A 27,019-nucleotide genomic window follows, 5' to 3' on the forward strand; every position below is an offset into this window, starting at 1 on the left:
AATTTCCATGTGGGTAAAAAGAAACAATCATATCCTTTGCTAATGAGGAAAGAGAGACCCTGGGACTTAAAACGGTTTTTCATGAACCGATCCAATTTGCAAAACTGGAACTGAAGTTTAAAAGCTATTTTTCTTTCTGAAGCTCTGCTTCTGGGAAAATCACAGCTGCCAGCTTAGATGGTGGTTTTAACTGCCCGGTTACAAATTCTGCACAGTTGTACATATTGGCAGAGCTCAGCTTCCTTAAATGCTCTTGGATCACTAAGGAAATGGTGATTTTCCTTATTGACTTAACGCCATTTCTTCTTTTGTGAAAAATCCCATGTGCTGCTCAATGGAACACGTACAATAAAAACCAAACATTGGGGGCCAAAAATTAAGTGAGTCTCTCGTGTTCCTCTTCAGTCGTGTGATGCTAAACCATTTCTACTTTCAAGCTGGAGGGTTCGACCGTTTTCCCTTTTAAATTTAGCAGAGTGATTATTCCTCCTGGTGGATTGCATATATGCGCCTTTTGATCTGTGAAATAGCTCGTTCCTGGGTGAACTTTAAGCTCTGAAGGAATGCCTGGAAAATACTGTTTACGAATCCTAGCAGAAATGTTTCACATTCTCTTTACTCCAAAATGGTGGCAGCAAACCACTCTCTCCAAGATTTTTCAAGAAGAGGGAAAAAGAACTTCGGGCCACAGCACTGTGGTAACAAAATGATGATCATCCCTCCCACGGATTTTACTCAATGGTCTCCTAGAAGCTATAGTGCAGGAAAGCCATCATCAGCAATTATTTATCACGAGCAGGATACTGAGCTAGGTCCATAGACTACAAAGAGGGAGGAGGCTTGGTTCCTACCCTCTGGAGCTGACAAATTAGCTGGCGAAGTAAGACACAAACCGCCAAGTGAAATTCACGGTCACTAATGGACAACATAGTGTCACACAGGATTCCCAAGAGTCCAGAGATAACCAGACAGCGTCCCTAGAGGAGATCGTCTTGACTTTGAGTTGGACCTTTAGTGGGGGTCTGGAGGAAGGAAAAGCAGGAGGCAGGAGGGTGGGAGGCAGGCGCATCAACAGGCAATTATAAGGCACTGCCATGCCTTGTAGATGGTGTCACGTAGGCCATGCATGGACGCCATTGCCGGGGGCCCCATCTGGCTGAGGTGAAGGTGGTAGCAGGTAGGGTACGGGACAGATTGGGGACGGCCTCGGATGTCACTCTCAGAACTTAGTGCTTGATTCTATAAGGAAAGAGGAGTCATCAAGCTTTTGAGCAGAAAGGATATAAGCTAAGCAGTGCTGCAGAGAAATGTAATCAAGCGGGGATCCGTGCTGTGCATTTAATTGGGGGTTCTTCAGAATTGAGATAATGAGACCCTGACCTAGGCTGGGGACAGTAAGATTATCTCCATCACACGGTACATTCCTGTGCATACTTCTTAAGGATTTCTGCCGCATCGCACTCAGTATGCCTGCCTATCTCTGTCCTGTCAGACAGCGATGCTGTGATACTGCGTGCTGCTCAGAGGTGGCCTCATTCCTTCAGAGCCCCACGGTTTGCACAGGGAACAGGCCCAGGTGTGGTCTCTGCACAAACCTCAGAGCCCACAAAGTCCACATCCTCAGTTTGCTCATACAGAAGCCAGCTCATGAGTGACGGGTGTGGGACATGACGGGATCTCCTTACTGCACTTCAGCAATGCTTCCAAAGCAGGTCCAAAGTCTGCTTTGGGGTGTGTGTGTGTCCACATTCTGGCACCATCCAGAGGAATTTGGGTCCTACCTGAAGTTGAAGCTCCTTTCTTTACTCCACCCAGACCCCTTCCCTCCAGATCCTGCCTGGGCTCTACTTTATTTTTGTGAACTCCTGGCCTCGGCGCTTTCCCCAAACGCCCTCCAGCTTCTAGCCCTCTGCTCACACCCTGCTCTTTCTCGTGTCCTGCCCTTGACTGTGCCACCCCTTTTGGAGCGCTTTACAGCCCCAGCTTAAGCCTCACCACCTTCAGGACACCCCTCCACATACACCGCTGTCTCGGCCCCTGCCCTAGGTAGACCAAGGTCTCTCTCCTGAGAGCTCCGCGCTACCTTGCCCGGGGCTCTCTCGCCGTGTCCCCGTGGTGTCTTACAATTGCCTGTTTACCTGCCGGGCTCCCACCCTTCCACCGTGAGCTCCCTGCGGCCAGGGACTGTGGGTACCCGTCACTGAACACCCAGCATCTAGCACGTACTAAGGCACGTACTGGCACTTACTAGGCATTCCAATGCCTGATGAACGAATGAATGAATGACATTCGCCTTGCTGGTGCATTCATTCATTTAATAAACATTTAGGAAGCAATTGCTTACGATCGGGACCGTGGTCGTCAACATTGAAATGTCAAAATATACGACGGCACTCAAGTTCCAAATGATGTGTGCGTAAATTATGCACGTGGAATGAACATGCACACACAGCAAAGACTGCCTCCGTCGCTACAAATACCAAAGCTAGCAAATGCAGTAAACTGTGTACCAGATGTCCCTGAAATTGACAAAGAACCGAGAACCAAAAATGACAGTTAGCTCCATAAGGCCTATAGAAGAAAAACGAAAAGAGTAAAAGAACAAAAGAACCTCCAGCAGAAGGAAGTGGCTATGGTTTTCTTCTATGCACTAGAGCTGGGGGTGGGGAGGATTTCTACAAGCATTCTATGCTGGGCAGGTTCATGTAAGTCTGAGTTCCTGAAGGGTTGGCTCTTAGGAGCTGTTAGGAAAATTCATTGCCATGCACGAGTCAGGGGACTGTTTTTTATTCCACCGGAAATTGTTAATGGGGACTGCATTAGTGGCCCCTTATTGTTCTGCCTGATGGAGAGACAGCAGGTTCACCCAAGCAGTTCTGGAACCCTGATCGCTGCCAATTAGGGGAGTATTGTCTGGCTGACATCATCAAGTGAGTATAAATATATTTATTGTGATTGGAAGGGGGAAGGGAGACAGCGGAAAGATTGAGGCAGAAGCGGCCACCCCTTGCCTGGCTCCAGCCTGGATCAAACTGAGCATTTCTGTCACCACGTGCTCTCGGTGAAAGTGGCCACTGGCTTCCTGAGGCGGAATTCACAGTCGAGAATTCAGGACTAACTAGAATTGTTTTTCCCAGAAGGGGCCCTGTCTCTCCTTATTTTTTGCTCCTCCCTCCTTCCCCTTTTTTCATGTTCACTTCTGTGGAAGCTGAATAGAGAAGAGAAAACCAGATGCTGCGTCGATCACATTTTAATTCTGCCCTGTCTGCCATGCTACCCCCACTTAGCTCATCCACAGTTCAAAGCGATCGCAGACAGAACTCACTCCCCTCTCTGCCTCCCTGACGTACGAGTCTGTCTGGCACGGGGTTTATTTCATTGTCGACCGTGGAACTTTTGTAGGAATATCTGTCATGTGTCTCAGAGCTGGGGTTGAAAGACCCTGATAAAAATAGTTTCCTGCAGCGGACTGATATGGGAGGGATTTCTCACATCTAAACGGCTAAAAAAAGGAGGCACGTTTAGTCACATCTGGTGACATTCTCGTCTGACTGGAGAGCAGGGTCTGTGTAAGCATCTGCACAGATTTAAAAACGCAGGCTGTATCCCCAAACAAATGGCTTGGTCGGATACAAATGGCCGAAACACGTTGTCATGGGGAAGGTCAACAAAAGCACTGATCCCTGGGCTGAATTTCAATTCTGGTCAACGCAGGGCCAGTCCGTCCAACCCATGACTTTTGTTCTCTCATCCTTGACTATCAGATAACAGCATTTATAGAGCCGACTTGATTTCAGCTCTTTTCCTCTGCACTTGACCTGTGAGTGCTGCTCTGTTCTTGGCACCTGCGGGCGGGAGACCCTTTCCAACGGCTACCACAGAGTAAGGAACCCCTCCCCCTCCCCCCCCCCCCCCAGTTCTTTGTGTCCTGTTTGTTCCCTGCAGCCCATAGTTCTTCACAACTGCAAATTGCTCTCAGCCTGTCTTGACTTTGACAGGAACGATTTTATTACTGGTAGCACGGATATGACACATGACAATATAAGGCAAGGTGTAGATACACGAAATAAATTTATAGAGATCACTCAGCCTGAAGGCATCTGACCACCCTTATCCAGCCTGTTCCTGCTAAATTCTTCCTTCTTCAGCTGTTCAGGAATTGCCAAGGCCGACTGTCAAATTCTTTTTACCCAGCTACCGGAAAGAAGTATTTTGCTGAAATTTCAAGTCTTAATGGACAAAACACTTCATTTTTCTGTTTTCTACCTCTTGCCAGATGTATCATGTTTGGAGAACCAGAGCTCATTTATCTCCCAGGGAGAAAAAAAGTCATTCCATATTTACTGGTTAGCAAATTACCACTGAGAGTAAAAATACAGAGGAACTCTCACTCTGTTAATTAATGGGTTATTCGCCTTGGCTGAACCCTGGCTGATGGACAGCCACTGTTCCCTTCAAGTTGGCTTAATTTTCTCTCGTTGGTTTTTGTTTCCTTGAAGCAAGAAGATTTCTTGGTTCTTTCTTCGTTTGATTCTGCTTTTGAGGACTGTGCCTGTATCCTTTGGGTCTGTTTGTTTTGTAGGCCGGTCCAATTAAACCCCTAGCATTTATTGAGGAACCTGTCGTATCGGGTACTGCGGATTCCTCTGAAATCCTCCCGGCATGGAAGTTGGATGGAGTCACTTGTGCTAACTCTCCTAACCCATTGGTTTTCTGCTGTGTAGATGGGGCATGAAATAGCCATCTATCAAGAGATAGCACCATGTCAGAAACTGAGGCTGGGTTCTGTAGTCACGGAGACCTGGGCCATACAGCAGTGCGATTTGGAGCACCTTCCTGTCTCTTCTGAGTCCTGCAGCCCTCGCTATAGATCCTGATGGGAACAGCAGAACTGTCTGTTCTTCTGTTCTTTGCTGTTCTCCATAACAAGATGGAGCCAAACAGGCAGTGAAGAGTCTGGTCTGACCACGTGATGTTGGTACAAGTTACAGACAGCTGTAAGAAGGTATTTGGGGCCTGGGCATTTAGGTGGCATTTACTATTGTATTTGACGCGTGCCACTTAGTTACAGGGATAAACCCTCTTGAACACACATCAAGTTCTGGACCTGATGGGGCATTAATTACATCTCACCTCATTTTGATTCTTTTTACTCAGGGTGCTTCCTACTAGGAAATGATCAAAGAAAAGCCAAAAGTCCCCTTGATAGCATTACGCCAATGTCTGTTTCCTGGTGCTGATACCATGCCATGGTGACGTACAATGTCACCCCCATGGGAAGAAGATGAAGAGGACAGGAGACAAATTTTTGCAACTTCCCGTGGGTCAATAATTATTTCAAAATAAAAAGTTTAATGAGAGAGAGAGAGAGAGTATGGAATGGCAGTTGGAGAAATGGGTGCTCGTGTTGGTTTTTACTTCCTGGCTGAACAAACATTTACATTTTGTTTGCCTCTTCCTCCCCTTTTTTGCATCTCGATCTTGTGAGCAGTCAGCCATAAAAGGGCTCATTTTTCTGTAGAAGAGAAAAAGGAAGCAGAGGGGCCAAGAGAAGCCCTGCCAACATTGGGTTTGAAGGCCTACTTCCTGTCTTTCCCCACTCTCTTTACCTACACAAACTTACCTTCTGCAATCACAGTCCCTTCGTCCTTCCTTCCCACTTGAGAGGAGATACCCACAAGTGAGCCCCTCCACCTACACGAGATGTCCATCCCTTCCTTGTGTTTCCAGAGCTCAGTCCTTGTACATAATCGCCCCATGTGAGTTCCTTCTAACCCTGGTTTAATAACCACCTGTCTGGCAATAGCTTCCAACTTTATATGTCTGCTCAGACTTTTACGCTGAGATCCACACCTATGTATCCAACCCCTGACTAGGAATCTCCACCTAGATGTTTCCCAAGCCTTTCAAACTCCTTCCAAATTATCTTTTTCCTCCGATGGTCCCTTAACTCTGAGAATGTTATCACCGTCTACCGTATCATCAACAGCAGAAATGGGAGAGCCATTCTGGACCCACACTGGTCAAATATGGTAGCTGCCAGCCACGTGTACTATTCAGTACTTCAAATACGGTCGGTGCAAATTAAGATGGGCTGTAATTATAAAGTACACACCAGAGTTAGTCCAGTAAAAAAGAATGCACAATATTTCAGTAGTACTTCTTATTGATTTCATGTTGAAATGACAGTATTCAGGATATATTGTGTTAAATGAATTATTAAAAATGAGTTGTTTTTTTTAATGTGCTACTGAAATATTTAAAGTTGCATATGTGGCTCACATTTGTGGCTTGCGTATTTCGGCCGGAGAGCGCCGCTCTAGACGCCTTTCTGCCTCTCAGCCACCGCCAGTTAGTCGAAGTAATACACCAGGGACAACATTAGTGAAGTGCACAGGCTGAATTTGAATTCTGGCCCTGCCGTATCTTGATACACGTGAACTTGGGCAATTTTGTTGCCTCTTTGCTCCTGAGTTTCCTCATACGTCAGATGGGTATAATAACAGGACTTACTCCTCAGGATCTTGCAAGTGTTAAATGAGATAACACGCAAAGCACTTACCCTGGAATCAAAACCCAATGTCAAGAGAAGGAGCACAGTCTCTCACTGTCAGATTTCAGGCCCTCACCGTTTCTGACCACTGCATTGGTTTGGCTGTCTGGAGTTCCACCTCGCCCTCCAGTCCTTCATGCTGCACCAGACTGAACATTTCCGAATGCAAATGTTAGCAACCCCTTCAGTGATTCCTCCTCACCCTTGGCATAAAGTTCAACATCCTTGGCAGGCTGTGCAAGGCCCTTCATGATCTGCCCCCCCCCATCACCAATCCCATCTCACGCCAATCCACTATGGTTATAATGAACCAGATGGTCTCCCCAACTCCTATTTACATGGATCGTTCCCTCCATCGGTGATGTATGTGCCCTCGACCTGTCTGCAAGGCTCAGTTTATTTGTCATCTCACTCGGGAAGCTCCCCCTTGTCTCTCCTGCACCTGTACCCTTCCCAGGGGGGTTAGGAACTCTCCTCTGGGCTCCTCAACCACTTGAGATTTGGCTTAACTGATCTCACTTGCTTGGTCAACTTGTGTGTCTTTCCATCAAGACCGGGAGCCCGCTAAAGTCTAGGACCGCTCTCTAATCCACTCTGGATCCCCACGGAGCACAATGACTGGCACAAAGTGCGGCCCAGTAGATGTCTGCTGAGCGAATGCATAAAGCATAGGAGATAGTCCCGAGAGAGGTAAGGAGAGTGAGAGCCCGGTGAGGTCAAGCAGCAGAAAACCTGAAGACCAGACTGAGGAGAAATCACCACTCCTCGGCCATGCAGACAGAGTTAGCAGAGAAAAGGGTCTGGACAAGTAGTCAGTAATGGAGGATTAGAAATAAAAGAGAATAAAAAAGAGAAGATCAGGAGGGGAACAGAACCCCATTTGGTACCACTGGGGGTTCAGTAGCTTCCTCTACCGTGGCCAGGAAGAGGCAAAGCTCTAGAAAAGCACAAATCATATTTAAAAATAATAATAATAAAAAAAGGATGATGTATCAGCAACCAATTCAAGGATTATTTGTCATCGGGACTAGAGACACAGATAATATAAGTAAATGTCAACCTGGTGACTATGTGACAGGACTACTAATAATTCACTGGGGCCGGTGCCCAGGAGGTTTTTTTTACTGTGGTGCAAATGCCAAGCGTGGAAAAATTTGACAAGTTATAGATACGAGAGAGCAGATAGTGAATTTGAGAATAACGATGTGAAATGCCAGAATAATCACAAGAGAAGTATCTGAATACGTAAGAAGGCTTAGAGGATTCCTGCTTTAACACAAATATGGATTACAAGAAAATTCACTTACAGAAACTGAAATTCCAATCTATAAAACCCACTTATCAAAACACATAGTATTTCAGAACGCATAACAGGAGGAGCGTGCTTTTTGGCCCACACAACATTGAAAGTGGCAAATAACACACGAAAGGCAGAGAAAGTGGGAAGTATGACATTTTGTGGCTCCCTGCATATACGAATGAGAGAATATATGCTTCTACATGCCAACCATAACGTTCACAGGAACACCTAAAGGCTCCATTCCAAGATGGCGGGTCTCATGCCACAGATCGGCCCGCTCCCCAGTTTTTATGTCAGAGACCTAACAGGGCAAGCGTTGTGTGATGTGAAGGGCAGCAGAGAGAATGGACAGGACAGGGTGGAAAGGTCAAATGATTGCTTGCCATTAATCTTAACAAGGCACCATCTACCACTTTGAGATTCTTGTGGAGAAGGTAAACATTTGGGATATACTTACACTAGAATATTTGTCTGAAATTCAAATGGAACCAGGCATTCTGTATTTTATCTAGCGACCCTACTTAGTGAGGGCCACATTTCCTCACTCCTACTTTCCGTGAGCCACAGCCCGTCTCAGTCATTGTTAGCTATTTTGGAATATGCACAAAGTAGCGGGAGCTAGCAAGCACAGAGTGCCTCCTATGTGCCAGGCACCATTCTAAGTGCTTTGGGTGGCATTTCAAGTATTCAAATATCTTCACTAGAACACTAGAAGGCAGGTATTATTATCACTCCTGTTCTAAAGATGAGAAAACGGAGACCCAGAGAGATTAAACAACTTTCTCAGGATCACCCAGATAGCTGGTGGGACAGCCAGGACTCGAATTCTGGTAGCCAAACTCCAAAAGGCCAGGTGCTTGCCCACCTCACTGAATGTGGCGGCAGCACCAAGCAAGGGGTAAATACGCCGAGTCCCCCAGAAGAACAAGAGAGGAGAAGAGCATAGGGTATGACAAGGGCAGACCCCGAGTCAGGTTCAGAAGGAACAGTTGCAGTTAGACCCGATGCCTTTGTTTACGTTGGAAAAGTGTGCCCCTAACTTTGGGCAGACGCAGCCCCACATCAGGCCTCAAAGTTTGATAGAAGAGCGCCGGTTGGATTTTAGCCCCCACGGCAGGCTGAGCCACAGGCCCTTGTGCAGTAAACAACCTGCACAACGGTACATAGCAACCTGAGTCGGGTGACGGAAGGAAGACCGCTGCAGAGGTGAGGATGGAGAGGGAGTGCTTGGAGAATAATGAGAAGCCATTTCCTAAGGCATGTGTGCATGGGTGTGTGGTATTCTGAAGTCCATTTGGACTTAGATCCCCGTGGGATGGGGAAGAGATTGCTGAAGACCTAAAATGGGGGAGAGGGTGAATGGGGGCATGGTAGACAGCAGCCTAATTAAAAGACATAAAAAGGGGATGCCTGGGTGGCTCTGTCGGTTGAGTCCAACTCTTGACTTCAGCTCAGGTCACGATCTCACTGTCGCGGGTGGAGCCCCGCATTGGGCTCTGAGCAGAGCAGGGAGCCCGCTTGAGATTGTCTCTCTCTCCCTCTGCCCCCCTCCCCGACTTGCGTGAGTGCTCTCTCTCTCTCTCTCTCTCTCTCTCTCAAAATAAGTAAATACACATTAAAAAAAAAAGAAAAGACATAAAAGGAAATTCAACAGGCTAGGAAAATGGACAAGGAGTGGGGAACAGAAAACACAAAAGAGGGAAAGTGAGTGAAAAAGACAAATTTCTTCCACGTTGCATTTCCCTGAGTATGGGCCTGAAAGAGAAGCTGACCCTGCTCTGGTTTACGTTCTTTCCTATAAGGTTATTAGAGCACCACGTAACGAAAGGGCCACCGACGTGTCCCAGTTTGATCTCAGGAAGGCATTGGGGTGCACTTTTCATGAGCTCGCAGGGAACAGAATGAAGAAAACCATGGAGAATGGTACGGAGTCAATCCTCAGAGTGCGTCGATGAATACGTCCGTGTCAACCTGGAGGGAGTCATTCAGGAAGAAATTGAGCTCGGAGATCACCAGTTTGCCTGCGATCACACAGCTGGTGGAGGAAGGAGCAGGACCCTCGCCCAGCTGTTCTTGACTCCAAAGCCTGTGTTCCGTTTATTACAGAGTAGAGGCCACAAAGGCATTAAGCTTGCTTGTACGGAAAGAGTCGGGAGAGAAGCCAGAGTGGGGGAATATAAATCCGTGCCCAGACAATGGCGATGGACTGAAGACCTGGCCAGTGGCGAGGCCCCAAACAAGATCTAAGCCAAAAAGACGACGTTTGAACCTCACGTTTTGGCTCCCAAAAGCCTCTCGCAGAATCACAAGTGGAGAGGCCTGGTGTGGCCCCTCTTCACGCTGGGGGACCCTGGTGCTTTTGTCCTCCTGGTTTGCTGTGGAACCCCGACGGCCGGCAGTGTCACGCGTGGTTAAAGCTCTGTCGTGCGGCTGCAGGGATCAAACGTGTCCTTCCGCTCAGCCGGCCTGAGACCATTTCCTTAAATACTGGGCTCAAACCTATGTAACGCATTTTGAGAAGAGCACTGACAGACGGTGGTGTTACCTGAAGGAAATGACCGGAAGAGCGAGGAGCCTGAGCCCAGTCACCCGGAGGGTGGTGGAGGACCCAGGGACAGTCACAAGATTTTGAGACTTGTGAGAGTCCTCTTTATACATTCCTTTTGTTTTGTTTTTTTTTTCTCCTTAGGGAAGGATTCAAAATGAAAATTACAGCGAGACATTTGCTCCAATATAACCAATGCACCACACTGTTTCCAATTCAACCTCCCCTCTGCCCATTCTCTGTCATCTCAATAAATTCGAGAGAGACCGGGTCACGTCCAACTTTGAGAATCTGAGGTTTAGGGCATCAAAACTAGCAGTTAAAAAGAAAGAGACTACTTGAAGCAAAGCAAATACAGGCGTTCCTCAGTTCAAGCAAACTCAAATTATGACCTACATTTCCAAAAAAGATAAGAATAATTGGTAACTATTCATCGGATGGAAGTGAGGCGCATTAGCATCCCTCCTACTGACAGCTTTTTAGTGCCTTTATGGGGCGACTGGGTATGTAGAAATGTAGTTACCTCCAACTTTTGAGGGATAGACTTATCAAATGAAGCAAAGTAACCTGTTATACGGGTTAATGTCCACTTTTGCAAGCTTTGAGGCCAGCGAATTAAAAAATGACCCGTATTCCAATAATAAATAGGGGCTTGGGAATATAAGTAAAAGTGACAAGAAGATTAAAGCACTTGTGACCACACAGTCATCGACTCTGCTTTTGTGCTTTGCCCAACTAAGAATTAAGGTAGCACTAAATGCAGACTGAGGGAAAGGAGAGAGGGTGCTGAGCGCGGGCTGATAGCATTTGGGAGCAAAGTTGCAACCGTGGCGACGACAGGGCCAGAAGACGGAGGTTTTCAAATATATGACAAATGAGCCAAGCGTTCAGAGCCCAAATCAATAAACACAAACATGAAGTGAACAGACGGGAAGGGAAGGAAAAGAGAACATGAAGGCACCATAAAATGCCGGTGATACGTTTGAAGAGAAATCATGATGTGAATAGAAATTAGGAAGTGAAGGGGGAGTTGGGGAGAAAGGAGAAGCCTGGGGATTTGTAAAAGGTCTGTCTGTCTCTTCGCTGCCCTCCACTCACATCCACCACCACCCCCCCCCCCCGCCCTTCTTGTAGGGCTCGTGGAATAATTTCTGATTCTGGGGGGCAGGTATCTTTCATGCTCCATTCTTGTTTGGACTTTGCCAGCGGGATTCATGGTGTTTCTGTAGACAATTGTTATTGCTTTAGGGAACAATCAGGATAAAACAAGGAAACAGCAAGTGATAGCTCAGCCTCGGGAGGCGGCAGAAATACCGAGCTTGAATTTTGCGGGTGTGTGAGAATTGCTCCCATCAATTTCTTGGCTGAAGGACAGCCACCCAGGAAGGTCTGGGGGGCCCTGAGCTCGTTGGTAATTACCCTGAACTAGTGCAGGACTTTCCACGTTTGCTAGGACCGGCAGAGGCACCGCGGTGAAGGAAAGCGAGCACAGCCTCGCCAGCCAGCAGACTTGCACGGTAATCGCCGCCCTCCGTTTCCCAGCTATGAAACGGGAGTGGCGGTCGGGTAGCGCTAGGAATAACGATCACAATCATATTAATGTAGCAAAGTGCAGGTGAGGCCCTTGGCCCATGGTAGACCATATGGATGCGTGGAACTTAGTCTCAGCCGGTTCTGGTCTCTGGACTTGGGTGAGGCATGGTCTGTGTGAGCTCCCTGCGTGGCTGTCCTGGGGCTTCCTTTACAGATAGCAGTACAGTCACTGAGCTCCGGGCAGAGGGCAAAGTTTAGAAGCCAAATCGGTCTTCTGTTTCTCAGCCTTCCGTTTCGCCACTGCCCTTTGGTTTGGGCTGTCTCTTTACTTACAGGATTGTCTTGATTACAGGACGTTGTGTCGTACCTTCTGCTGTTGCTGCAGCCGGGACTCCATAGGGAGTAGAGAGAAGCTAGCGCTCACCTGGGGTTAAGTGAACAAAAATGGAGATTTAAGAAGCCGGACAGTGGTATAGGCTTGGTGGATTTCTAAAAACGATTTGGAGACTGTTTACAAGAAAGGGAAGTAGAGGGGCGCCTGGGTGGCTCAGTCGGTTGAGCTCAGGTCATGATCTCACCATCTGTGAGTTCGAGCCCCACGTCGGGCTCTGCGCTGACAGCTCAGAGCCTGGAGCCTGTTTCGGATTCTGTGTCTCCCTCTCTCTCTGCCCCTCCCCCACTCACGCTCTGCCTCTCTGTCTCTGAAAAATAAAAAAACCTTAAAAAATTTTTAATAAAAAAAAGAAAGGGAAGTAGATAGGTGAGATGCGAAATGATGGGAGAAAGAGACACTGAACTATCGAATGCCAAGGATGAGCCTATCCCTGGCGACACTGGGAATGAGGATTATTATCTGAATTCTTGATGCAGAACCTGAGGGGGGGTGGTAAGTTTTCCCAGCGAGCAAGGAAGCAGCCAAACAGATCTGAAACCAGGTCTCTCTCTGACAGCCAGGTCTGTGCCTCGCCACTGTTGCTGGCAATCTTGCCTTGCAGAGAATGGCAAGTTAGGAAAAAGAGAATAGGATTTGCTTGAGTTTGATAGAACGTAGACATTACGCTTAAAGAAAAGGATTTTTTCTTACAAAAAGGGGGAGGACGAGTGAAATTTTACGTAACGTGCTTTGAACTTGGAAAATAAATAAATAAATAAATAAATAAGAGGGGCACCCGGCTGGCTCCGTCGGTCGGAGCGCGCAATTCTTGATCTCGGGATTGTGAGTTCAAGCCTTCCACTGGATGGAGAGATTGCTTAAAAATAAAATCTTAAAAAAGAAAAGAAAGTTAAGTTTGATAGGCCAGACTGGTGTGGATTACAGAAGAGTAGGCTAATAAATAACCAGAAGGAAGAGCAAATGACTCTTTGTCCTGGGCGTCACTTGTCTTGGCGCCACTGGGAGGGGCAGGGGAGGGGAGGGGACATGCACAGGGACACTCTCCTGATTTGTCTCCACCTTCTCCTCCCTTCCCCTTGCCATCCCTCCCCACCCAAAACCAAAAAAAAAAAAAAAACAAAAAAAAACCTTAAGCAGGAAAAGAGGAGCTAATTAAAAAGGAGGAAAACATCCTTGAGACCAGTGAAATCTCCCTAATCCACAGTGACAGGCAGGGACCTACAGAACAGCAATTTGATTAAATAAGGATATAAGGGATTTAGAGGGACTCTCCAGTTGTGTCAGGTTTGTCTGCACGTCTTTGAAATATATTTATTTGGCTCCCAAAGCTAAAAACAAGCTGAGGAGATGGTTCCCATGGGAAAATATTTCCCATGGAAAATTGGGAGCCATCTCAAGGCAAGGCCAAAGGGTGGATTGAGACCCTAAGAGGTTGGCAGAGGGTCTACAGGAGGTGCACTGGTAGAGAGAGCATCCCAAGGTCAGGGTGGGTGAAGCCAGCCTCGCCGAGGGGTAACAGACTGCTGTCCCAGACGGGGAGGAGAGAACGGTACACCTCTCCCGCCCACGTCTCATCTCTCGCTCCAGGACCCGCTGCCCGTGAGTTACCTGTCATCGGAGACAGCCCTGTGGCTGCTTCCAGCCGAGGTGAAACAGCCAGAGGATGGTTGTCACGTAGGAAACACACCTGCAGGGAAGACGGAGCACACCCTGGGGGTTCTTCCTGAGCCACTTCCTTGTGTCTTCAAGACTTGCGTCAGCAGATCAACCACCGAGGAATTAATGTTCTCGGACGGGCCGTGGAGGTCCCCTCTAGCTCCCTGCCGGTCATGCAGGGGGATTTGTGCCTTCCTAGGGCTTTGGAGGGGGAAATAATGAGTCACCTAGGGACAAGAGGAAAATAAGAACGTCTCATGTGTGCAAAATCATTTAAAATGGAGGCTCTTAGTACTAAAATCTCAGCCAACTAGCCAGAAATGGTTTAGTGGGGTATATTTCACTTGTCTTTGCTTACTCTGGTTGCCATAAAGTCTGAAATGTTTATGTCCCTTAGAGAGAACACCTGTGGAAACAGGCCAGGTCCTCCAGAGAAGGCTGTTTATTCCCCTGAGATCCTGAACCTAAAGAGGAATGGTCCTGCGTCCCTGGCTGGGGAGGTCTAGAGAAGCATGGGAGCTGTTGGTTGTAAATCCTTGAAAGCAGAGGCCCCTGACGGCCATTCCCAAGTACATGGCTATCTATCTGCAAGCTTGGTGCTGCCTCAACTCCCACTTAGCCTCTACACGTGGCCACAGATCCGAATCTCCAGAGAAACCAGAAGGAGGATCTCACTAGAATAGGATTTGAGGGTTTCTATTTTAAAGGCTCCAGAAGATGAGTTAGAAGTAATTCAAGAGCAGGCACAGTAAAGAAATACGCATGCCTTGTTGGACCTTCAGCGAGAAGGCTAACATTTTCAACATGGCCAGCTGATTAAGAGGTATTCTGTAAGCAGGGATTCCGCTCGTTTAGAATAGAGCACAACTGTCATTTGAAAGCCCCAAATGAGGAAAGGCCAGCCCTTGATCTCTTGGCCAGGCTCAGCCTTTTTCTTTCCTTTTTCTCACTTTCTTCTCCAAAAGAGATGGATTTGGGTCCCTAGGAGAATATTTAAGCAATAGCCAGCAGGTGAATCCTAAGGTCGTTGTCCCTCCTAAGCCTACACATTTTCAGGAAGGGCCATCTATGACCTTTCTCAGCGTCCTGGTCCGACATCTAACGCCCAAGAAAAGGCAACTAAGGCAAAAAGGCTCCAACCACAGCTCTAGAGTTCAGATGAAAGAAAAACACACCGTAGGGGTTTCAACACGAATCAATAACCTAGACTCAAAAGTGGGAGTGAGGGTCTAGTCACTCTGAGAGGAGCAGAAACACCTTTCCAGGAAACTCAGGGAATTTAAGTGTCAGAGAGCGAGTAATTGCAGATGGCTTCTAGCTCTTTCCCGGCAAAGTAACTCATGTGCTGTAGGGGCTTGAGACTCGTTGAAATGTTAAAGTTTACACGCCTTAAAACACACAGGAGACAATGAGGACAATCACCAAACCTGCCTAGATAAAGACTGCGGGCACTCAAGATGGAAAAAAAAAAAAAATTTACGGGATGGAATCCACGGTTTGGGGTGCACCATTGCCCTCTATTGGATTAAATAAATCAGACCTCTAGTGTGGGAGTATGTTTTATTATCTCCGGCTGAGTTTGCCAAGAAGTCAGGGCACCTCCGAGTGGAAAATTAATTGATCCTTGTAAATGGGTCCTCTGTCTGCTGCCCCTTCCCCGAGGAAATCAATTACAGTTATAATTCTGAGGGCAGGTTGCTGATCGCGTTTTCATTCACTCAGCGTTTCCCAGGTGCCTACTAAGCACCGGTTCGATACGGTAGGGAATCTGAGGATAAATGACAGCAACCACTCCTACCATTTATTGAACGCCTACTGTGTGCCGGCGTCTTTATACGCATTAACACCCCTCTGGAGTCAATGTGGTTACTCCTGGCTAATGGATAAGCAGGACGCTGGGAAAGTGAGTGACACCTCTCGGATTTAAATCCAGGCCCATCTACTCCTAAGCCCACACTCCGTCCACTAAGCTACAACTCTTCCCCTCCAGAAGTTTACAAACTATTAGGGGAAGTAGGATATACATATAAACACCTGTACCCGGGGTCCACAACGTATAGCCAGTAGGCCAAATTCCACCCATCACATGTGTTTGCCCATGAGCCAAGATGGTTTTCACATTCGTAAATGGTTGGGAGAAAAAAATCAGGAGAAGAAGAATACTTTGTGGCATGTAAAAAGTATATGAAATTCAAGCTTCGGTGTTCGAAGTGTTATTGGAACCCAGCTACACCCATTCCTTACCGTTCTCTCAGGCTGCCTTCGGGGCTACAACTGCACGACTGAGTGGTTGTGGCAGAGACTGTATGGGCCGCAGAGCCCAAAATATTTACTCTCTGGTCCTTCCAGAAAAGGTTTGCCGACTCCTACTCTATACTCCAAGGTGAAATGTTACATATCAATAGGAGAGGCTTGTAAAAAGCGTTCTGGGACTTAAGAAGAGGGGAAACTAACATTTAACCCACCGGTGGGAGGTGTCGGAAGGATCTACAGGTGTGCTCTGTTTTAAGACTCAACACATGAAAACCCAGCATTTAAAACAGATAAGGTAAAAGCAGTTATTTGCATAACAAATTTTCCTTTTCATTTTGTAAAGGGATTCACCATGGGGTTGCTTTATAGAGTGAGCCTCTATAATGCATGCTAATATGATTCCACTTACAAATACTCTATTCCTAATAACTTTCCGAGAACATATCTATTGTGTACCGTGAGGCTTAGCTATAATCTTTTTTTTTTTTTTTCCTGGGAGTGTAAGGTTTCTTACTGCTGAAAAGTAATGGAGCTGACCTTGCCAATTCAGCGGGGAGGGTAAGCATTCTGCGTTACCTTCTCATGGTCTCCAAGAGGGGCTTTGCCTGACAAATGGAAGAAATGCCGTGGGTTCCAAGTCTCTGCATTATGTGAAATTAACCCGCCGGGAGAATTTTACGTTTTTAGCCAACCTCCTCTTGGTAACTGCAGTTAAAGTCCTCACATGTAAACTCATCACTATTCTATCGCTTCATTTCATACACAAGATGCAAATTAATAAAAATCACAATATTTATAAGGAGCAATGTTTCTCTCTTAAAAAAAAAAAAAGAACACATTAGCTTAACTGAATTACAAGTGCAAGTCATATCATATTTAAATTAGAGCTCTCCCCCAACAAAATAGGAAGTGGTGTTGCCAGTTCAGTATAGGACCCAGTTCCTTCTTTCTTCGGGTCCTGAGCCTGAATCTTCCAGCAGCTTTGCGGTGTTATGCAATTGCTCTTTTCAAGAGATGCATAAAACGGAAGCCGCGGCTATTCATAGCCAACTTAGGAGGAGCTGAAATCTTTCAAGAAGTTTCTTGCCTGGTACCATCTCGACAGTAACTACGTGTTTCTGAACACATCCAATTAATCTGGATTTCACAGGGCGGCTCTTTTAAAGAGCCGTCTTGTGGCTTTTGTTTTCATCCTCTGTGGTGACTCTATCTAAGAAGTGGACATACATTCCTGGTATCTAAGCCTGAATGTTTTTCGGGTGTTTTGGTGGTAAAAGAAGCCTAAATGGAAATGCAAGGGCAGAGAAAATCATGCGTGGGGAAGTCCTGTGCCGCCAAATGGCGTAGATCTGTGTCGCGGGGCTGCTAATGGATATTGTGTGCAATCCATAAAGGGACAAAGTGAGAGAGACACAGAGGGAGGGTGAGAGACAGAGCCAGCATTAAGGGCAGGAGCCCTGCATGGCTCTGAGGCAGGAATCCTGGGCAAACGGCGTCGTCAACGGGCTTGCGGTGGGTGGGGGATGCTGATGGAGGTGGCTTGACTGCCTCCGGAAACTGTCACCTCAAGTTCACATTCTCCAGCAGGTAGCTTTGCAGCCATTTCTGAAGCTCAGCGCTGGAAGGAAACGCACATTTAATCTGTCTGTGAGGTTCTTTAAAGAGATGTCTCTCTCTTCATCTCCCCCTGAGGTCAGGAGCACGGTAACTGCACACAGTAGCTAGAAGGCTCCATTGCGTTCTTGAATTCCTGAGGTGGCCAGCATCAATCGATGCATCATGGAAGGTACTGACTATAAAACAAATGGACAAACACTGAGCAAAATATGGTAGTTCAGTGTTCTTCTTCCCTGGTGGTAATTCAAAAGTTTTCGAAGTTAATACTAATGGGTACAGACAAATGGGATATAAATTTCCATGCATTTTTATGACCAAACAGAAGCCCAAGCCCTGGGGGGGTGGCCCTGCTATTAGGGAAGCAGGGAGCAGTAAATGCAAGGGGAGAAATTGCAAAATGCCGTGATTTCAACGAGACTAGAACACTCCCACAGGCCCCCCTGAACGTCTCCCTCCTACCAAAGAGCATCTGAACAGATTTCATTTCACAAATGGAAATGAGACGCAAACAAATTTTTTCAAAGTGATCTCATTAAAAGTGGGCCTGGTTTCATTGGGTTTTCAGAGCCAGGATTAATATTATAAGCTGGGGAGTTCTGTTATGCGCCCCGGGGGGAAGGCAGAGAGAGACCTGGTGCTTCAGGAGCAATGCTGCCTCACCTCCTCACGGAAGTTACGCACGGCCAGCTTGGTCCAAGCGCCCAGGCCGGATCCGAGTTCCATGTAACATAGGAAAGATCTTCCCAAGCTCAAGGTCATATCTAGAGCATGCCTTGGATATTTTTTGCATCCCTAATTTATGTGACTTTCTAATATGTTTAGCATTTGCCCTCCCCTTGTCTCCATCCTGCTTATTAAGGTAAATTTGCATAGAAATGGGATCTTAGATTTCAGGACCATTCACCTGACACTTGATCTCCTGAGGTGACCAGTATCTGTGTCAATACCATGAGGGTGACCCACAGACACCACATCTCCCTGCAAACTCAAAGCAAGGCCTTAATTAGGGGAGGCTTTTCATGTTAAAGCCAAGGGGTGAAGCAAATCAGCAAAAGCATTTAGCACTCACTAAGGAGGGCAGAATACTCCTTCCTGTTGAGTGGGCCATCCTAGGTCACAATTTTAATTTGCCTTAGATGGACAGATCCTGAAGAAAGGATACAAAAAGTATATATCTTTGTTGGGGGGGGGGGATAAATTTTGGCACACAGTTAACTATGACATTTTGCTTGGGCTCCTGAAATATTTTTTTGCCCAATAGCTATCTTTCAGATGGGTAATCGTCATCTCTACAAATTACCTTTGGAAGACCAAACAAATGTGGAAAGTCAGAGAAACGGGTCACTTGGCTGCCATCACTGTGGCAGTGGCTTTAATCCCCTGATCTCTGCGTGCCGCACCCTCCCCACCGGGCAGCCACCTTCCTTAGTCACCTAAATCTTGTCACTTGGGTGGAAATTCCCACAGAGAGGGTGATTGTGGTCCTGGTTTACTGGTCACTGAAAGTCATTAGGTGTGAGTTCACTGACGTAAAGGGGTTCAGACTTTGGCACATTCTGACAAACGCAAATGCCAAACAACAGCTTCCAAGACTGTCCCAACAGCGAACTGTCTTAGCACAGAAACAAAGGACCTGCAGGTCTTGGAGAATAGGCATCAAATTCCAAAGAGGAAAGTTCATAAAAGATGGGAGAAATCAGGAGAAAACTCTTCTGTCTTTTCTGTTTTTGAGCTCTTTTTGGCTAGGCTCCCTTGCTGAGGATAAATTCATTCAAATACAATTATTTTAAAGACAGAAAGACTACCTAGTTTTATCTCGTGCAACATTTTGCGTCTATTGTTTAATTTTTTAAAAATTTTTTTCATCAAATTATTTTCATCAAAAATAAATATTTTTGACAGAGAGAGAGTGCGAACGGGGGAGAGGCAGAGAGAGAGGGAGACACAGAATCAGAAGTAGGCTCCAGGCTCCGAGCTGTCTGCACAGAGCCCGATGTGGGGCTCAAACTCATGAACTGTGAGATCATGACCTGAGACGAAGTCGGACGCTTAATCGACTGAGCCACCCAGGCACCCCGCGTCTATTGTTGAATTTAATCTCACATCCTTATAAGTTGAATCTTATGATCTCCACTTTACAGATAAGGAAACTGAGACTCCAAGAGGTTTAGTTATTACACAAGAACATACAGCTATTCACCAACAAAACCAGGACTCTGCTCTATGACATCCCCCGTCTCCTAAAACAACAACAACTGTATTTCATTTGTAGGCTAACTTTCTTATTTTACACAGGCCTTGCGTATTACTGGGGGTGGGGGCATTTTAACTCAATTCAGAGGTATTATAATGGTATCTTTCAAAATGTGCTTGGCTTACACTATAATAATGCAATAAGGAATCTGACTAATCGAGTCCCCTGACTCTAAAGCCAGAATGTTTTCCACTCTCAAGCCATGTGGAAGGATGCTAAGTTCCCCACTGGCCGATGCCGCCTAATTCTCTTAAATGATTCAGATGTAAAAGAGAAAATGGCATCTGTCTAATTAACACCGCCCGGTTAGATATAGCTGCCAAGGGACAGCCTCAGGACGATGTTTACAGAACAGTCTTTCCAGCCCCTCGGGCCCCAAGTTAGAGATGATAGTGAATCTTCAATCCTTATCAACCAGAAGCAGAGATGCCCCAGAGATGGTGACAGGCCCGGCAGGCAAAGGGAGGCGAAAGGGGAAAGGTGCTGCTGGCCTTCATTTCCCGCTCCTGGAGCTTGGGGATTCAGGGAACGATGGGAAGCAGATCCCACAGGCTCCCTCCCGCAGCAAGTCCACAAAAACAAAAGCCCTCCCTGTGAACCTGGGTCTTCCTCTCAGGCCCGGAGACCTTCGGCCAAGCGCCTACCACCTGCTAAGACTGCTAGGTGCCCGCTGCTCTGAGCCCTTCCCTGGACAGAAAGGCACAATAAACACATTACCTCTCTTCCAGCTTCACATCACAACATGGAAGCCATTGCCAAGTTTGACTTCACCGCCTCCGGCGAGGATGAGCTGAGCTTTCACACCGGAGATGTTCTGAAGGTAGGTGACGTGGGGCCCCGGGGAGCCGCGGGGGAGTTTGGGTTACTCTGGTCTGGTCACTGTGTTCATCGAACAACCCATGGCTTTGTTTCTTTTCTTTTTTAAGTTTATTTATTTATTTTGAGGGAGAGAGAGAGAGAGAGAACGAGTGGATGAGGGGCAGAGAGAAAAGGAGAGAGAGAGAGAGAGAGAGAGAGAGAGAGAGAGAGAGAATCCCAAGCAGGCTCCACACTGACAGTGCAGAGCCGGATGTGGGGCTCAAACTCACAAAATGTGAGATCGTGACCTGAGCCGAAATCAAGAGTCAGATGCTTAACCCACTGAGCCATCCAGGTGCTCCCCCCATGCCTTTGTTTCTTCAGAACTGCATGTGGTTTCTTTCAAAAAAGAGAAATTCACCTCAATCAAAAGGGTTCCTTCTGAGCTCCCGGGTGCCAGTTACCAGGGTACACGATGGAAATAAGTCACCATCCTTGTCCTGTGATACTTGTGGTCTGGAGAGGGAAAGAAATCCATCCAAAGGGCTCTTACAGATGTTCTCGTCTAAGTGCTCAGGGAGCACAGGTGAGGGAACAAGGGATCCCACTCGAGAGATGGGGGGGCAGGAAGCTGCAGCAACACCTGTGGCCGGGGAATGCAGGGAACGTGGCTGGACGTTTACCGGAAGCTCAGATGTAAGCAAGCCCTTGTGGCTTCAGTGAGCACTGTGAGGTTCAGTGTCGCCAAAACTCAACCGAGGGTGCAGGCTGGAGACAGCCGGGAAAAGATGACTGGAACAGACGTGGGCCAATGGAGGCCATGCACACCCCGGCCGCTCGGGGACGCCTTCAAACCTGCCTAACACCCACACTCGAGTTGTTGTGGCTACGTGCAGAGACAAAGTGGCCTTGGACTTCCACATTCCATGCATCACACTTGCAGGCTTCACATTTTAACCCCGATTTTGAGCAAAAGCAGAAGCCCTTCTGCAGGCCATCTGGGGAGTCTGTGATGCTAATGCCCACCCCGCCACCGGCCTGGCCACAGAGCACCCTCAGAAATCCTGATTCCTGCTCCTCAGCAGCCGACATGGGCCTTCTCAGCCTGCACAGCAACACTGAGGCCACCAGTCTCGCCCCTAAGAAGTATATTTGCCGTAGTGAGAGCCTTGTCAGTACGTGACGGGGTGACTCAGAAAGTCACTTGGTTTGGGACTTGAACACCCCCAGTATTCGTCCTTCTAACCGCTCTCACCTTGCAAGCTCTAGTAAGATAGCTGTGAAGGGTGTGCCTTCAATGCTGGAGCTTCTCAAGGTCAAAACGTCACCTGGGCCGCCCACCCAGGGAGAGGCGACCTTCACTTCTGTGGGATCTTACCAAGGTCACAGAGACATCTGCCACACGGTGAGCAGTCCCTCCCTTCTCTCTGGGATATTGTGACCATGTGATTATCAACCGCTATACAGGGTCCTCGCTCAAAAGAGGCCAACGGGCCAACTCCCACCCCTCATCGCCCATTGCGAACAGAACCCAATATCTTGCTCAAGAGTTTCCTATTCCTCAGAAAAGCAGAAAGAAAAAAACGTTCCTCAACTCTGCTTCTCAGTCCACCTCCTGATTTCTTTCTTCTCCTTGGCTCCCAACACCAGGAAGAGTTCCCTGTGCTGGTGCCTCTACTTCCTCACCTCCCACTGAGTCTGCTGGAACTTTCTGGAAACTGCCTCTTACCCTCAACACTCCCTTCAAGTCCACCCGTGATCTCCTTAATGTATCATAGCATGACACTACTATAGCGCCTGTAGGTGACACCGTTAGCTGTCTCTCTTCTGCATCTGACTGGAGCTCTGCCTTGCTCCTCAACATTACTCTGTCCTGAATATTCTTCTTGAGATCTCTCAAGCAATCCCCCGCCTCACGAGAGAGGAGTCTGGTGAAGTAAAAAGGAGCAGGAGTTTAGAGCCAGAGAAGTTGGGAGTTTGAATCCCAGCTGACTAGCTGTATGGCCCTGGATCAGTCCCCTGCCCCTCTGAGCTTCACTGTCCTTCATCTGCAAGCGGGGACCGTAACTATTTTGCAGGGTTTGGGGAAGGATTAGAGGTAATGGCCCCGCCTCAAAGTGGATGTTCCGTGAATGGTTGCGTATTCCAGTATTGCCCATTCCTGCCACCGTTCAGACCATCGCCACAGCCCCTTGACTGACTTCATCACCTCCTGTCTCTTACTCCTTCAATCATTCTACGTACTAGTCTTCGGAGGATCTTTCTGGGAAAAAAATCAGGTCAGATCACCTCCTTGCTCAAAAACATTCAGCGGTTCCCCATTACCAGTTGATAGAAAGTTAAGCCACCTGGCCCCAACCCGCTCCCCAACCTCCCCAAGCTCTCGTCCGTGAACACGCACACATACATACACGCACGCACACATACATACACGCACGCGCACATACACACACCCTTGTGTATGTAATGCCTAGGTCACGCTGCAATATATACACCGAGTTTCTCGCACTCTCCCCGTACTCCAAATGCCTTTCTCCTCCACAGCCATATTTGACTACCTCTGCCTCGGAACCCTCACTAATCCTCCACACCCCCTATGGCCCCAGCAAAATGAGTCACTCCCTCTTTAGCTCTTCCACGGCATGGCAACACACGTCATTCAAGGTGCTGCTGATCTCCCCACCTCCCGAGACGGTTATTTATGAGCAGCCAAACCCCTGTGCTCTTACGAACACTACACCCACCTCCCATCACTGCCCTTACCCTGTGGGATCCTGACCGCCCGTGCATGTGTTGGCTATTCCACTCGCCAAAGCTCTGTGAGGGCAGGGGCCAGGTCTGCCTCAGTGTCCAAAACAGCAGAAAGGTGACCCTCCCTAATATTTGATGAATGAATGAGTGGTGGTTTCCTCCATCTAGGAGCTCCCTGAGAGCAGAGCCAAGCCGGTTCATCTTTGTGTCTTCCCAGCAGCGCCCCCCACGCAAGTCACAGCCCCAAATAGGTGCTCAGCGCAAATTGCATGAATTGTTAAATTGCATTTCTGCACGCTCGTGTAGAGTTCCATCAGAAGGGCAAACCTGTCCTTTTCAAATCCTGTCCCTTGCAGCTGTGCTGATGGAAAGAAAAGTGGAGAGGGGATTGTTGGCCGAACCCCACAGCATGTCTCTATCATGGCGGTCAGTAGCCCTGCCCGTGGGTCTCTATGTATGACTGCAACATCTGCCCCTCCGCTCCAGAGATGGGTAAAAAGCCCCAAGATCTTGCAATTGCTTTCCAAAGCAGCTCTTGACCGCCCCAGCAATTTACTCCTGGGATGCACTTTCATCCTAGACTTTTCGTGCTAAAAGACTAAACAGACTTTTTCACTAAAAGGTACAAACAATGTCTGGCGAGCTCACCACCAGCTAACCCCCTCTAGACTGTGAGTTCCCCAGGACACAGGCCTCAGCTTCTTCATCTCTGTATTCCCAGCACCTAAGCGCAAACAGCAGGTGCTCACTAGATGCCGATCAAAGGACGATGAACAAGATGATGGACGGGGAACTCTGGCCGAATGGCTCGATCCAGCTTCTCCTGTGACGGAAATATTAGGAGTCAGATAATTTTATGTTCATGCCTCAACCCCTTGGACCTGCAGCTCTGTGCGGCCCCAGACTTAACATTTTCCCTCTTAAATCTGCCGCTGTTTAAAAAAAAAAAAAAAAAAAAAAAAAAACCCAGTCCATTTCCACCTGCTTCTGTACTGTGTCTAACTCAACCCTGTTTCTTCCTACTAAAACAGTGACCTGAAAGCATGAAGAGTTAATCCTATGTAATTAACGGCAATACTTCAGATTTCTGCTATGCCTCTAAGAGCTATAATTCCATCCAATTTTAAAATTCTCCCAACTGTACATTTTGTCCTCTTCCCACGTCTAACTTATTCTCAGGCCATGTAACCCAGAAAATTATTCTCGTAGGCAACATTATACGAATTAACATACAGTAAAGTGAAGTGTAAAACCTCGTGTGTTCAGGCTGAACCCCTTGCTCGAGTTTTCATGATGGGGACAAGAGATAGGGGGAACCGAACAGACAGAGAGATGAGAAGAACAGGAAGTATGGGGCCCTGGGCCAACAACGGCAGAAGGAAACCACCTCCCCCCAAACACTCCTCTTTGCAGAAAATGAGATTCTTTTAAAACCTTGCCTTCTATACGCCATAAAAAGCCTGTAAATTCACCTCTCTGGGAACACGATCTTAGGCAGACGGAGCACCAGGTGGTGGGGAGAAATGGCCGCCATCGTGGGATAATCTTTCAGTTGCTACAGGAGGTAGATGGGTGTGAGCCACAATGACTAAAATTACAGCTGGTTTCAGGTCAGAGAACAAAGTACATAGTTGGTTCTTACCGTGATGAGCCAATTTCCACATGGCCTCTTTTACCTTATCCCCGCTCACCTTCGTATTTGACATGTGCTACCCAGCCCAAACATCGCACTCCCATGTGATGGGAGAAAGGAACTCCAAAGCCATACGTTGAGGGGTGAAGGCATGGAGTGAAATGTCCTTGTGTTCTCTGTGTGAATCCCGGGCACCGGTGCCGGGTTTCCAAGTGCTTTTTTTGACCTAGATTTTTCTGCTCCCCCCACTCCGCCCCCTCCCGGCATACACATACCCATGAGTCCTTAGTGATACCAGCAGTCATATTTAATGATAGAAACTATAAAGTTTTCTGTCCTCAGCAATTCTAGAACTCAAATATGAGACACACTTTTATTTCTTCAGAACAGGTGATTAAATTCAAAACATACACATATAACGCTTTAAAGAACTTATAAACCCTACTATGTCCTTCGGAGCTGGAGGTCTCCCTCCCAAGAATACCACATTTTGCAGAATTGTGTTTTAAAAAATTTTTAATGTTTATTTACTTTTGAGAAAGAGAGAGACAGAGGGAGGGAGGGGCAGAGAGAGAGGGAGACACAGAATCTGAAGCAGGCTCCAGGCTCTGAGCTGTCAGCAGAGTCTGCTGCAGGGCTCGAACCCATGAACCACGAGATCATGAGATCACGACCTGAGCCGAGGTCAGACGCTTAACCCACTGAGCCACCCAGGTGCCCCTTTCAGTATGCACTTTCTGAAGGACTCCGAGGTACCAGAGCTCATCTGATCCTCACATCAGCTCGGGAGATGCTAGCTGGTTGTCACTGTCCCCATTTATCAGATGGCTAATTGACCTGTGGAAAGTCACACAGCGAGTGACAGGGCCAAGCTGGAAACCAAGCCTTCTCAATTCCAAACGCGGAGGGCCGGCCCCTTTCTTCCACCCCGGGGGTGATATTCGAAGTATCAGTTACTTCGCTGTCTTCATCTCTGCTCCTCTCTGGGACAGAGAAACCCATGGGACCGAGACTTCAACTCCACCTGCCGTAGGACGACTCTGAAATCCCCAATGCCAGCCCCGACCTCTCTGCCCAGCCCAGACACACATCTCCAACGGCTCACTGAGCTTTTCTCCTCAGACTCAGGGGGCAGCTTGGATTCACCCACATGCACCCACATGCAATCTGAAGCCCACGGGTTTTGCCTCAGACCTGCTTCTCCTCATGTATTAGCAAAGCCATCACCACCCACTCGGTCTCCCAAGGGCGAAATCCGGAGCCCTCCCAGAGTCCACTTCTCCCTTGGTTCCAAGAACAGTCACGAAATCCCGCACACTTTGCTTCCAGGTTCCTCTAAAATACCTCTTCCCTTCCCAGGATGGCTGCACTCCCTTCCCAGACTTTCCCCTGCCCAATCCGTCTTCACTTTCTGACGCAGGGCTCTTTCTTGGCTCTAATTCTGGCTGTGTTATGTCCCTGCTCAGAATCCTTTAGTGGTTCCCCATAAATTTCAAGATGGAAGCCCAGACTTTCCAACATGGGCTACAAGGGCCTGTACCTCTGGTATCCCCTCGGCCCCTAGGGCCACAATCTAACCTCCCTCGGGACGGAAGCCTTTCATTCCCAGAATGCACCTCACTTCCTCTCATCCCAGAAGTTCCTGCACCGTCTGACTTTGCCTGGGTAACTCCTTCCGTTGCCTGGGCAACCCCAGGGCCTCTCCTCCAGGCAGTCTTTCCTGCCCACCTTC

General features: G+C 47.7%; 1 protein-coding gene across 3 annotated transcripts in view; it reads left to right on the top strand.

The window, feature by feature from the left end:
* The window catches only part of GRAP2 (GRB2 related adaptor protein 2), a 67,544-nt gene that overhangs the window by 26,518 nt on the left and 14,007 nt on the right, over positions 1-27,019 (top strand). For all 3 annotated transcript variants that reach the window (XM_047865407.1, XM_047865408.1, XM_047865409.1), the window contains one exon: positions 20,834-20,925. In XM_047865407.1, the coding sequence (XP_047721363.1) occupies positions 20,848-20,925 (78 nt within the window). In that variant the 5' untranslated portion in view covers positions 20,834-20,847. The remainder of the gene's footprint in view (positions 1-20,833; positions 20,926-27,019) is intronic.

Source organism: Prionailurus viverrinus, chromosome B4 (genome assembly GCF_022837055.1).
Source record: "Prionailurus viverrinus isolate Anna chromosome B4, UM_Priviv_1.0, whole genome shotgun sequence".
Classification (NCBI taxonomy): domain Eukaryota; kingdom Metazoa; phylum Chordata; class Mammalia; order Carnivora; family Felidae; genus Prionailurus; species Prionailurus viverrinus.